Source organism: Eurosta solidaginis, chromosome 4 (assembly GCF_040869045.1).
Source record: "Eurosta solidaginis isolate ZX-2024a chromosome 4, ASM4086904v1, whole genome shotgun sequence".
In the NCBI taxonomy this organism is placed as follows: Eukaryota; Metazoa; Arthropoda; class Insecta; order Diptera; family Tephritidae; genus Eurosta; species Eurosta solidaginis.
In genome coordinates this window covers 12,720,622-12,735,548 of record NC_090322.1, presented here as the reverse complement: position 1 = coordinate 12,735,548, position 14,927 = coordinate 12,720,622, and the positions used below count along the sequence as shown (strand labels likewise).

General features: G+C 41.4%; 1 protein-coding gene across 2 annotated transcripts in view; it reads left to right on the top strand.

Annotated features, from left to right (window-relative positions):
- Positions 1-5,681, top strand: part of kdn (knockdown) — a 46,221-nt gene extending 40,540 nt beyond the window's left edge. For both annotated transcript variants that reach the window (XM_067780185.1, XM_067780186.1), the window contains exons 4-6: positions 3,414-3,773; positions 3,895-4,353; positions 4,422-5,681. In XM_067780185.1, coding sequence (XP_067636286.1) covers positions 3,414-3,773; positions 3,895-4,353; positions 4,422-4,793 — 1,191 coding nt within the window. In that variant the 3' untranslated portion in view covers positions 4,794-5,681. The remainder of the gene's footprint in view (positions 1-3,413; positions 3,774-3,894; positions 4,354-4,421) is intronic.
- The last annotated feature ends 9,246 nt before the right edge of the window (positions 5,682-14,927 follow it).

Here is a 14,927-nt window from a genome sequence, read left to right as displayed (position 1 = left end):
CGGAGAGGCTCATCCCTCGAAGAGCATCTACATTATGTCGGACAGCCAGGCGGCCCTGCGTGCCTTGCAATCGTACACAGTTACATCTAAGCTAGTAGATGACTACATTGAAATCCTTAATGATCTGGGAGCCAAAAACAAGGTTTTGTTAGGATGGGTTTCCGGACATCAGGGACATGAAAGTAATGAACATGCAGATTACCTAGCAAATCAGAGTGCTATAGCAGCATTCCAGAGCCCTTTTGTGGACTCACAAAAGTACACACCAGGGCAACTATAAGTAATGGGAAATAAAACAGTTCAGACGTCACTGGATTGACTGCCCAGGGCAAACACAGGCCAAACTGTTTATACTTCCGGCAACGAAAGTATCAGCCAAACTCATTAATCTAAGCAGGGAGGACCCAAGCACACTCACTGGGTACTACACGGGACACTGTCGTCTACAATATCATGAGTTAAATCTATCCCATGCTCAAATTTGTCGTTTCTGTGAGCTGGAGGATGAAACGCCGGTTCATATACTCTGCGAATGCGTCGCTCTGGCAAGGGTCAGACGCTTCCAGCTAGGTGGTGTGACTCTTAATCTTAAAAAGCCTGAAGAAGTACTTAGATACACCAAAAGCCTCCACATACAAAATTAGGCTGAAAGGTGATCCACAATAGATCTGCACAAAGTTCGCAGTGCTTACAGGCCTAATAGTAATAATAATAATTCTGTCTCATTAGTAAGACGTTCCTTGAAAAAGATGCCCTTAAACTAGTCCTCTTACTTAATTAACTACTTTAATAGTTTTGGTAATCCAACAAGTCGCGCCAGCCTTCTTCTTTGGGCTAACTGGTTCTAACACCAAGGAACTAGTACACTTACTTGCCTAATTTCCGCTTAACCGTTTAAATACTTATGGCCGTGCAATAAGACGCATCAGTCGCTTCTTCGATCTGCTAATTTGCGCCAATTAGTTACAACGAGGGTATTTAAATCGTTTTCCACCTGGTCCTTCCAGCGGAGTGTGGGCTGCCCACTTTACTTTTATAGGCAGGTTCCGATAAAAATTCTTTCTTAGCCGGATTAGCATATTTTAATCGCACATCATTGCCCAGCCAGTGTAGCCGCTGTGTTTTAATTCGCTGGACTTTGTTGACGCCTGCGTAAAACTCGCACTGCTCATCATTAGGTTAGGCTAGGTTAAGAGGGCGTGCGTGGGTCTTACCCATACTTCCACTCATAGACATGTTTGTCCATTGTGAGTGCCCTCAGTAAGTGCAGCGTGGCGGTACATTCGCCAAATTCTGTCAGGCTGTCGAAGAACCGTGAGCCCAGAAATCTGAGCCCTCTTCTTTGAAGCCCCGAACATCGTCAGAGAAAGAGATCGATTCCTCTTCCTCCTCATCGTGACAGCTTCTACAGAGGGAGTTTGTTGGTATTCGCCACAGCATTGGTGCGATAGCACAATGACACCCGTAAGTACCCTCACCGCGGATTTGTTCAGTTTGAGAAGGAAGCTGGTGCCTTTCCTATCCAAACATGGCCATAAGGACCTTGAGACTTCGCCGTCAACCCTTGTCCACTTCACTTTTGTCCAAATCGGATCCTTTCCTAGCCATCTCATCCGCGAGTTCATTCCCTTCAATACCGCAGTACCCAGAGACCCAACAAAGGGAGACATCGAGATGACTTATAGAAGCCAGCGAGGCTCGACACCTCCACACGATATCCGATTTTTATCATGTTGGGCTCTAATGCCCTTAAGGCGTCTTGACTGTCAACAAAGATTGATACGTCGGTGTGGGAGACTATACTATGAAGCAGCTTTGCTGTGTTGTCTATGGCATAGCCCTCGGCCTGGAATACACTGCATGCGTCAGGAATTCGGAATGATTGGCTTAACTGTAGATGTGTTGAGAGAGAGATTTGATATGGCACTACACTTCTTAGCAACAACGTACAAGCTACGGTTGCTAGCTCTACCGAAACTTAACGGTCTCACTCTAAGCTTTGCAAAAAAAATTTGAATTTTTGTTTGCCACAACTTCGAAATAAGTCATTAAATCTGTAGTGTGAAACTGTAGCTTTGCGTGACTGTCTCCCATTGTCTCTGCAGCGGAGCAGAACTCTTGCGAGGATCGCGTGAAAGCACAAGAGGCTGTGCAACTTTGATTTTGGACCTGGGTGGGTGGGTTACCAAACAGTGGCCCACACTATGCATCACTTATTCTTCATGCACACTGAATACAAAAATGCACCCTAACATTCTAGAAATGATCTTATCTGGGCACGATTTTACAAGGATTGAAAAATCCTATATGGCTGGCACGTATCCGCCGAAAGCGTTAGTATCTGCTTTGTTGACTAAAACGACTCGAGAGACTTGATAATGCGTTCCTTGCTCGCTTACTGAAACAGAGGCTTTTGGAATCATCATCAAAGGGTGATCTCTCCTACTTAGCTGATGATTTGAAACACTTTGTACTTTTCATATGCATATCTAGCTTTTCATTAGCGTTGAAATATTTTCATGGAAGCCTCTCCCTTGATATCCCCTTTTTAAAGTAGTTTGTAGTTTTATATGTACATACTGTATTTGGTCGAAGTCATCAAAATATTGCTAAAGCTTACCTTCGCTGCTGACAAGAAACTGTAGTAAAACTGATAAGATTATGAAAAAATTTAGGACAATGAAACCGTCAAGGTTATGTAGGTAGCTTATTCTCTCCAATAACAAAAAGTAATTAGGCCTTTATCTACATAGGTACAAAGTTTGATTCATACATGTTTAAAGTTTTGAGATACTCATGAAGGTCAATGCTATTTGGAGTTTGGAAACAAGTTTTCTGTTCGAACGTCCTCGTTTAGGTTAAAAGGGGAGTTGTTGTTGTTGTACCTAGGGCCTTAGAGAGTGTTATCCATGTTGATGGTCATTTGACGGATGCAGATCCGGTACGTTTCGATAACAAGTACCATTAAGGTACTAGCTCGACCATCTCGGGAATTGGTATGACCACATGAAACCTTCTAGGCCATCCGTCTTCCCACCCCCTAGATCGAGGAACTTGGGGTCGCCAGAGCCTCGGCTGTTAAAGAAACAGGATTCGCCACGGGTAGGTGAGGTTGACCATTGGGTTGGAGAAGCTATGTATTGCGCTACACAACCACTTGAATCAATTTGGTAATTTAGTCGCTTCCTGTGACAGGCATACCTGCCGCGGGTATATTCTAGGCCCCTAACCCGCAGCGGGGGGGGGGGGGTGTATTAAGCAAAATACAATGTTTTTTTTTTCTTTTTTACTCTCTTATTTTTATCTAAAGCATTTTTAGGCCCTTAGACGTCTGCGCCAATGAAAACCGGTATTATTACAAAAAAATGGGGAGTACATATTATAAAATAAAAATTATTCTTACCTTTTTTCAGATGTATGGTGGTATGCGTGGTATTAAGGGTCTCGTTTGCGAAACATCTGTATTGGACGCCGATGAAGGTATTCGTTTCCGTGGTCTCTCCATTCCCGAATGCCAAAAGTTATTGCCCAAAGCTGATGGCGGTAATGAGCCATTGCCTGAAGGTCTCTTCTGGTTGTTGCTTACTGGTGAAGTGCCAACCAGCGCACAAGTAAAACAATTGTCCAAGGAATGGGCTTCACGCGCTGCACTGCCACAACATGTAGTGACTATGTTGAATAACATGCCCACCACATTACATCCAATGTCACAATTTGCATGCGCCGTCACCGCACTGAATCATGACAGTAAATTTGCCAAGGCTTACTCAGAGGTGAGATGATATTAATAGCTACTAATTGATTGTCCGTTGTCGACCTAAGCGGCTATCGATTGCTGTGAAAAAGGAGTTTCTACTATTATCTACATTATTTTATTTCCTTTATTCGCTACAGGGTGTACACAAATCCAAGTACTGGGAATATGTATACGAGGACAGCATGGATCTAATTGCTAAATTGCCTGTCGTAGCCGCAACTATTTACTGTAATACCTATCGTGGCGGCAAAGGCTCCAAATCAGTTGATTCAAGTCAGGATTGGTCGGCTAACTTTGTCAAAATGTTGGGCTATGACAATCCCAAATTCACCGAACTGATGCGTCTTTACCTAACCATTCACAGCGATCACGAGGGCGGTAATGTCTCTGCACATACTGTACATTTAGTTGGTTCTGCATTGAGCGATCCTTATCTCTCATTCGCTGCCGGTCTGAATGGTTTGGCTGGTCCATTGCACGGTTTGGCCAATCAGGAAGTATTGGTGTGGTTGCGAAAATTGCAAAAAGAATTAGGCGCCAATCCATCAGAGGAACAATTGAAGGATTATGTCTGGAAGACGCTAAAGTCAGGACAGGTGGGTTATTTAGCTACAAAAAATACAGGATATTTGGTTCTTTTTTAACTATAACTTAATTCATTCAGGTTGTTCCCGGTTATGGTCACGCTGTGCTACGTAAAACCGATCCACGCTACACCTGCCAACGTGAGTTCGCGCTCAAACATCTGCCCGACGATGAACTTTTCCAAATGGTGTCGAAGATCTACAAGATCGTGCCACCAATTCTTACCGAAACCGGCAAAGTTAAGAACCCTTGGCCCAATGTGGATGCTCACTCTGGTGTGTTGTTGCAATATTATGGCATGAAGGAGATGAACTACTACACTGTGTTGTTTGGCGTATCACGTGCGCTCGGCGTGTTGGCTTCATTAGTTTGGGATCGCGCGTTAGGTTTGCCAATTGAGCGACCAAAATCATTGTCAACTGATATGTTGATGAAGATGGTGCAGAAGTAAATGGACGTTGAAGGGTTTGCGGAGCAAAAGCGGCGTGTTGGTAGTAGAGGAAGTGAATGGGCGAAAGCTCAAAAAAACAGTTAAAATAAAAATTTTAAGTAACAAAAACAATAAAATGTAGCAACATATGTAATTTGTATTTGTAAAACAACAAAAATTAAGTGACAAAAGTAATTTAGTAAATTTGTTGTTGGCACAACAAAATATATAACTTTCAAGCAATTTCACGTACAGAATAAGAACAATTTGTTGCTATAACAATAAACTATAACAACACTTAAACGCTTTTAATTTTAACTTAATTATTATTAGCTTTTAAGCGTATAGCGTACGTAAGACCAACAACAAGATTAGCAGCAACAGCTCAAATGAACACAAAGTAAAGCAAAACAAAAAACAAAAAGCAGCGGGAACCAATAGCAAAAACAACAACTAAAAAATCTATTTATGTAAATTTTATTTTAAATTTAATGGAGAGAAGTGAACACCAATATCGGGAGTTTGATTTAACTCAAATATTTTCAAACAACTAAAAGAAAATATCTAAAGCTATTAAAGCAATTATCTACATCAAAATAAATTCGTTTAAATATTTAAGTTTATAAGTAATACCAATTTTCACAAAACAAAAAACAAAAAAATTGACGGAAGCATTAAAAAATAAAATATTCTAACGTACATACTTACATACATATAACTAAAGTTATGTATACATAACATATAACACAAGTATCTTGTAAAACGGCATTATTACTTTTTGAGTTGTTGAAATGAAATCATCAGGATAAATATTTACATAAATAATTGTATTCGAGTTTAAGTTAAAAGGCCACATACTATAAATAAAAGCTGAAAACATATTAAAAGAAACAACAAAATTCAATAAAAGTATTTAATATTTAAAACATCGTCGATTGCGTGGAGGAAAGCCCTATCACGACTGCTGATTCAAAAACTACCAACTACATATTCAGTTCAAGGTTTTTGAAAAACGTCAGAGTTTTTGTCAGAATTGGTTTGAATCAGTTTAAAACGCGCTACTTCTGTAATTGAGGTATGCCTTTATCGAGGATCCATTTTTGAATCCTGCAGAAACGTTCTGCACGCACTCACACGGCTGCTACGCGCACACACTCTTCTATTAATTTTCTTCCTTCTTTAAATTAATAAAACTGTTTTTTTCTTTTAGTTATATTAAATTGTTATTTTCTGTAACCTTTATTCTCTCTTTTTTTTTAGTCTCTCTACTATTCTTATATAATGTACTTTTCTAAATTATAACTATATCAGAATTTTTCTCAAATCTGAAAAACAACCTATCTCAGAATTTGTCAAAAATGCTCTATTTCAGAATTTAGTTGAAAATACTATAGCGAATTTTGGGGACTTCTTGACTGTTTTGCAGCTTCTGTTAACGTTCGAATCTTTGAACTGTCGAATAAATAGCTCAAATATTTAGTATAGCAAAACGCTCTTTATTTAGACTACTTTGGGAGTAGTACTTCACAATTACAATTATCGCGTACTTCATTAATAACGTATTTAAATCAAACTGATTCATTATTCCTCAGCTTGCGCTGCTTTTATACTCTCAGATTCCTTTTTCACCCATTTCTCCTAAGGTCTAGACTTTTCGCGAACAGCTGCTTTTATATGTCTCATTTATGTATCTGATATTTACGTTCCTCTTATAGTGATATGCCTGTGTATATGTATGTATGTGAAATATTACATATCTTTGCTGTTAGCTTAGCGGTTTACATGTATCTGTGGCAGCTTGCCTTGATGTTTACATGTGCATGTGTGGCTGCTTACGTTACTGTTGTGCATTTATTTACTAGCAGCATAGTGATGTATAGAACTGCTAATTATCGCCACAATACTTTATCTAAAAAACTTCTGAAAATAACCCTTATTCAAGAGTCCGACTGGGAAATTCTGCCTAAAAACGCTCCATCTCAGGAAACCGTTGATAAACATTCATTTACAGAGCAGGCATGAATGAATAGCGGCCTATCTCGAAACCCGTAAAAACGTCCTATTCCAACAACCCTATTTGACAATTTGACAAAAGAATATATCGTTTCAGAAAGAGATTCAGGTACGCTCTCCTTCTGAACATGAACACTTTATTTGTGTATCAAAATTTTTTCAAAAACAAACGGTTGAATAAACTCTATTTCATGTTGGAAAACTTTTAATCCCCCTGCTAGACAGCTATCAGTCATTTGAGGCATCAATTGACAGATATGGCTGATGGAAATTTACATCACAGAGTAAAGCAAAGTTTCTATCGGGTTGTTAGAGGCGACATGACAAACTAGGGATGTTGTTGTTGTTGTTGTAGCAATGCTCGCCCCACCTAATAGCCGCGACCGATCACAAATTGTCATCAATATCCTCTAACGGGAGTCCAAGGAAACTTGCCGTTTCAACAGGGGTGGACCATAAGGAAAGGGGTGTTAGAGGCGTTGGTTCCACATTACAATTGAAGAGATGGTTGGTGTCATGTGGGGACACGTTGCAAGCGGGGCATACATTTTGTATGTCGGGGTTGATTCTGGATAGGTAAGAGTTTAACCTGTTACAGTATCCAGAACGAAGTTGAGCAAGAGTGACACGCGTTTCCCTGGGGAGTATGCGTTCCTCTTCCGCAAGTTTTGGATAATTTTCGTTAAGCACTGGATTTACCGGGCAATTCCCGGCATAAAGGTCCGACGCCTGTTTATGGAGTTCACCAAGGACCTGCTTGTGTTTTTTCACTTCATACGGCTGGGTTCTCAGGTGCCGTATTTCCTCAAAATGCTTACGGAGATGACTCCTTAAGCCCCTAGGCGGTGCTGGTTCATCAATCAGATGTCTGTTGGGATGCCCAGGTTTCTGGGTATTCAACAGGAACTGTTTGGTCAGCATCTCATTTCTCTCCCTGATGGGGAGTATTCTCGCCTCATTATGCAGATGGTGTTCTGGGGACATAAGAAGACAGCCCGTGGCGATTCTGAGAGCAGTATTTTGGCAGGCCTGTAGTTTCTTCCAGTGGGTGATTTTTAGGCTTGGCGACCATATGGGTGACGCGTAGCACGTAATCGGCTGGCTAATTGCTTTGTATGTAGTCATAAGCGTTTCTTTATCTTTTCCCCAAGTACTGCCAGAGAGGGATTTGAGGATTTTGTTACGGCTCTGAATTCTCGGAACAATTGCGGCTGCGTGCTCACCAAAATTTAGACCCTGATCAAACGTCACACCCAAGATTTTGGGGTGTAGGACAGTCGGTAGCGTAGTGCCATCGACGTGGATGTTCAAAGTGGTCGACATTTGGGGCGTCCATGTTGTAAATAAGGTCGCGGAAGATTTAGTCGGTGATAATGCCAGGTTTCGCGAGGCGAAAAAACTGGAGAGATCAGGGAGGTAGCCGTTTATTTTATTGCATAGCGCATCGATCTTTGGGCCTGGGCCTGTGGCCATTATTGTGCAGTCATCGGCGTAGGAAACGATTGTGACTCCTTCCGGTGGTGAAGTTAGCTTAGACATGTAGAAATTAAACAAAAGTGGGGATAGGACACCACCCTGTGGCACCCCTTGTTTAATTCTCCTTGGTTTTGATGCTTCGTTTCTAAATTGCACCGATGCCTGCCGACCACCCAGATAATTTGCGGTCCACCTTTTAAAACATGGGGGAAGGGAGACCCTTCCAGGTCCTGCAGTAACGAGCCATGGTTGACCGTATCGAAAGCTTTTGATAGGTCTAGCGCTACGAGTACTGTTCTAAGGTGGGGGTATTGATTTAAACCGTAATTTATCTGGGTGCTAATGGCATTTAGCGCGGTGGTAGTGCTATGGAGTTTTCTGAAGCCATGCTGATGAGGGGCTAGCTGCAAATTTGCTTGGAAATAAGGGAGCAAAATGGCTTCAAGCGTCTTTGCCACTGGCGATAGGAGAGATATCGGACGATACGACTCACCTATGTTAGCTGGTTTCCCAGGCTTTAGTAGCGGGACCACCTTGACCATTTTCCATTTCTCAGGTATGACAAAGGTGGAAAGAGACAGATTGAAGACATGCGCCAAATATTTGAAACACTCTTTCCCTAGGCTTTTAAGCATCGGCATGGCTATGCCGTCTGGGCCCACTGCTTTGGATGGTTTAGCACGACTAATGGCGTCCCCAACCTCTTTAGCGGTGATGGTGATTGGTGACGCGCTGAATTTGTGTTTATGTGCGTGTCTATTGGCTCTCCGTCTATCTTTGTCGACCGTAGGATGCATTATATATTGTCGGCAGAAAGCGCTCGCGCATTTTTTCGCGTCCGACAGCACTTTGTCGCCAAAGGCGATGGAAACTTTGTCTTTGTGCTTAGTCGGATTCGATAGGGACTTTACGGTGGACCAAAGTTTACCCACACCGGTAGAGAGGTTACAACCTCTTAGGTGCTCCTCCCATTTCGCCCGCTTGTGTTCATCCACAAGCAATCTGATGCGTTGGTTTATATCCCTTATTTGGGGGTCGCCTGGATCAAGCTGTCTTATAAGGTCACGTTCTCTCGCTAAGTTTGCGGCCTCCGCCGGGAAGTGGGCCGGATTTCGGGAATTCTCCCGGCGGGAATGAAATGTTCCGAGGCGGATTTAATGACCTTACGGAAGGCACGCTCTACTTGCGGGCATCAGTCGGGATAGGGAGGGCAGCAAAGCGGCTGTCTGTAAAGGATTTATATTCTTCCCACTTTCCTTTTTTGAAGTTTATGAAAGTGCGTTTTTCAGTGACGATGAAGTCGGCGGTACGCTCAAGCGAAATAAGTATGGGCAGGTGGTCGGATGCCAATGTTACCATCGGCTGCCAGTTGACGCAGTTTACGAGTTCTGCGCTCACGATTGAGATATCTGGCGAGCTGTGACAACTTCCTACCATACGTGTGGGGGCGTCTCCGTTTATTGTGCAGAACGTCGTTTCTTCTATTTGATCCGCCAACATCTCACCCCTACTGTCCGCCCGCAAGTTTGAATGCCATAGATCATGATGGGCATTGAAATCACCTAAGATAATGCGATTGTTGCCAGTGAGTAAGGGCCTGATATTAGGGCGGTATCCACTGGGGCAACAGGTGGCAGGAGGGATATAGATGTTGATGATTTCTAGGTTTGCATCGCCTGACCGGACAGATAGGCCTTGACGTTCTAAGACATTGTCCCTGCGGTCGATGCCAGGATCAAATATATAATATTGCACAGAGTGGTGTATTATAAACGCGAGACCGCCTCCATTTCCGCTCTCGCGGTCTTTCCTGTGGACGTTATACCCAGAGCAGGTCTGCAATGCAGATCTTGCTGTGTGTTTAGTCTCTTGAATCGCAGCAATGCGGATGTTGTGCCGCTTCATGAAATCGGCATGTGGGGGGGGGGGGGGGGGGGGGGGGGTGCTAAGGCGTAGACTACGGGACGCCCTTGGGCGTGAACAGCAAGGAGCCACAAAAGATTTATAAAAGTTACGTGGACGTCGGGTTTTGGGATCAAGCCCAGAACAACCTGTCCGATGCAACCATCCCTTGCACGAGACACACTGAACAGAGTATGACCGTCCTAAAAATATTCTTTTCCGGCAGATGCAGCAAAACCATTTCTCAGGACCGGGGTCAGGAGACGGACCCGGATTGAATTCGATGCTTTCCCGGAGTAAGAGAATATGGAGCAGTCCTGCTGCAAGGAGCTGCTGGGAGGATGACAATTTGTGGGAGGGACGAAACAAATTAGATGGGGTCACACTGAAATGACAGTCCTTGGTCGGGAAAAATCCCGAGTCGCTCCGGTACATAGAACCGACTGCCTTGGGAAGCGACAAACTAGGGCTCTTGGTATTCGGTTAGTCGATTAACCGAATTATTCTAATATGTCATTAGCCGACTACTAAAAGTGGACTACCAGTATTCGAGTAGTCAAAACATTTAGACTATTCGGTTTACCGCCCATTTACGGTTAGTCGATTAACCGCTCACTAGGGGTTAGTCGGTTAATGTATATTTCGGTTACAAATGCATTACGTATAAGTAGTATCTGTGATATTTGCTAATTAATTTGATTGGTTTCTTTTAAATATTCAATAAAATATATGAAAAGCTCAGAATTTTCGTGTAAGTAATTATGAATGAAATGAAATGAAATTAAAATTTTCTTTACAGTTTTGTGCAATAAAGTAAGACCCCAAATTAAAACTTATTAAATTTCGCCCATTTGATCAAAATTCGATTTATATCAATTCCTTATGTTATTGAGCAGTTAAACACGAGTCCGTTTCTCTGGTCGAGTCTCTGACGTTCATCCACCAATTGCCTTATAATTTTGGTTGAACGTCAAAATCGAATGACTCTTGCAAAACAATCTTTAGAAATAATTTTATTTACCTGTATAGTGATAGTTTAAAAAATATTATAGCGAATGATATCAAGTATAGCACATCACCAGGCCTGCCGAGAGGATGGGGGTGGTGGGGGGAGGGGGTTAGAGGTACTATGACATTTTTTTTTTCAATTCAGGAGGGTCTTTAGTTGTTACATGTGCAATTTTTAAGCCGAATTTCAAAAGCAACGAAAATCTGTATTTCATTTTAATATTACATAAAAGTGTGAAAAATAAAAATCTATATATACAAAAAGAAAGGCTAAAATGTGTGTTAGTTGGTCGCCGGTGTTTGAAGAGATGTGTCGGTCGATTTTGTTCAAACTTTCACACAAGTTGCAAACCTCACGCGGTGGTTACTATATAGGTTTGGTTGCGATCGACGTACAGGGTCTCGAGATATAGGCCGAAACGTGGACCCGAGTACTCCTAGAATGTGTTTATATGTGTTTATAGAATATGGATAACAAATCAAAGCGCTGTTGATGAGTGCTTTAGTATAGGGTAATTTTCATACCCCTGGGTGACTAGGGTCTGGAGATATAGGCCAAAACTTGGGTCAGTGAATGCCTAGACAGTGTTTATACAATATGGATATCAAATGAAAGCTGTTGATGATGAGTATATTATCCAGAGACGGACTGGGACTGGGATTAGGACTGGGACTGAGACTCGGAGTGGGACTGGAACTGAGACTCGGAGTGGGACTGGGACTGGGGCTGGAATAAAATACATACCACCCTCTGGGACAGGCAATAGGGGATGCAGAAGAATGAGAAGGAATTGAGAGAAGAGAAAAGAGAGAAGGAGATTGAGATTGAGAAAGAGATAGAATGAGACGAAGATGGATAGATGAAGCGAAAAAGACGGAGGGAGGAGTGAATAAAAGGATTAGGAAAAAGTGAAGAGGGGGAGAGCAGAGTCAGACGGAAAAAGCTTACTAAAATGTATGCACATAGCCCAAATTTAGTGCAGGACAACGTCTGCCGGTCTTCGAGTAAAATATAAAAAATGCTATTTCCCTGGACTCATGTCACATCATCTAAGACATGCGGCATTGTGTATTTTATTTCATTACCGATATCGAGAACTCAAATCTTTATTCATGCCTATCATGGTAAACGTCGGATGGGTTGCGGCGGGAGTTAACTCGATCCGCACTCGATTCACTTTCTTGCTAAAATGCTATCATTGAATCCGACGGATGCACCGCATTACAATCCGTAAACTGTATTATCAACATAATTAGCTGTGCAATAATTTCAAAACACAAATAAATATTTGTTCAATGCGTAATATGGATTCAATAGCGTTTTATTTAGATTTCGATGAAAACACAAATAACGATGCAAGACGAACCCGGAAGCAAGTAAGAGATAAAGCTGTTGAGGTACTCCGGTTACCTGATGATGTGTAAGTTCACGGAGAATATATATTTAAAACAGTTGACGTTGTCAATTTATGTGTACTCCTTAGATTTGTTAAACAGTTCCGGCTCAATAAGTTAGCCTTTCAATATGTTCTGGATATATTAAAGCAGGAAATGCCTCCCGCTCGCAACTCATGGTCAATATCACCAGAGCTTAAACTAGAATCCTGTCTAAGATTTTTTGCTGAGGGGGGCTATAAAAATGGTACTGGACAAGATTTAAATATTGGCATGGCGCAATCCACAGTTTCCACAGCACTGTCCGACGTTCTTAATATTTTAGAAGTAACACTATGTCCTAGATGGATAAGCCTGACAATGACGGAGACTGAAAAGCTTGAACCCAAAAGGTATTTTTTTGGAAAAACAAGAATTCCTGGTAAAGTTACGTGTGTAGATGGCACCCATATAAAAATTTTAAAACCTGCTGGGGACAATGTACACCTTTATTATAATAGGAAAGGATATTACAGTATTAATGCCATGATTGTAAATTTATTTCTACAATATAATTTACTACGAAAATAATTTCCTTTCTTACGGCGTTATTATGTATAACGCAAACCGACGCGAGGAGTCATTTTCACCTAAGTGAAACCAAATTCGTATCATATAACAGCATTCATTCACTTCGGTGACTCTCGGTGACTACAGGTGATTGTCTTACGTTTTTTCCATGGCGGAACGATACAAGGTGGCAGCATGGTGACATACCTACAAACATAAATAAAAGTTCCTTGTGCTTTGTTTTTGTAAATTCGATGGACAAATGTCAAAATCGTACTGCACCGGAAGTTGATGTATCAAATCAAATAAAAAAAGTTCATAATCAGCTGTCCCATGCCGCCACCTTGTATCGTTCCGCCATGGTTTTTTCCTATTATATAGCGACGCAAAGTGTCACGAACACTCATTTTTGCTGTCAAAATATTCACTTGCTTCTGGGTCGCGTTTGCTTCATTCACTTCACTTTTTTATTTTCGTTTTTTATAATTTTGAGTAAAAATTGAGAATCTTAAAATTTCGTGAAAAAAAGATTGAAGTTTTCCATAGACAGCCGATAAAGGTTATATTTAGAGCTTCGTTCAATGTGTATGCATATTTCGTCAAATTTTACAGGAATAAAAAAAAAGCGAAACCTATAAAATTATAGCCAGGGCCCCAAACTGTTATTCCTTTTATAATATAATTCCTTGCAAAACTATTAATTTTGGACTTTTAATATATTTGGACCAGGATAAAAATTATTTTCGGATTTTTATTTTTTGAGCCCGATAGAACTAGTTAAACTCGGACTTTTAAAAATAAAAGTCCGGAAATAAAAGTTAAATCCGGACTTTTATTTTTTAAGTCCAAAATAAAAGTCCCGCTTGATAACAAAGAAACGGCTTATCCGAAATAAAATTTTTTTTTAATTTTTATATAACAAAAAGGATGCATGATTCGACATGATATTGCTATAGCGATACCTGGGAACTCAAACATTTTCCCCTAGGACAATTTGTTGACCAGGACTTTTTCGACTCCGAAAAAAAAAATAATTATTATTTTCTGTCCCTGCTTATAAATCAGTGATTCTCCAACAACGTAGTAAATGAAAAGGTATATCGCAAATTATCTGTAGGCAAACATTGGTACAATTCAGGAACGCAACATCTAAGCCCATTAAACAAGTGGTACCACAGGGTGGTGTCCTATCCTCGCTTCTGTTTAACTTCTACATATCGAAGCTACCTTCACCACCAGAAGGAGTCACTATAGTTTCCTACGCCGATGACTGCACAATAAGGGCCACAGGGCCAGGCCCACCCATCGATGAGCTAGCTAATAAAATAAGCAACAATCTCCTTATTTACAACATGGCCCAGCCAAATGTCGACCATATTGAACATCCACGTCGATGGAATCACGCTACCGACTGTCTTACACCCAAAAATCCTAGGTGAGACGTTCGATCAGGATCTACATTTTGGAGAGCATGCAACCGCAATTATCCCTACGATCCAGAGCCGTAATAAAATCCTCAATTCTCTTGCCGGCAGCATTTGGGGTAAAAACAAAAAACACTCATTGCCACTTACAAAGCAATTGACCGGTCGATTGCATGCTACGCGTCGCCGATATGATCGCCAAGCCTAAAGGATACTCACTGGAAGAAAACAGAGGCCCAATATACTGCCCTCAGAACCGCTACGGTCTGTTTTCTTATGTCCCCAGAACACCATCTACATAATGAGGCGAGAGTACTCCCCATTAAGAGAAATGAGATGCTAACCAAACAGTTTGTGTTCAATACCCAGAAACCTGGCCATCCCAAGC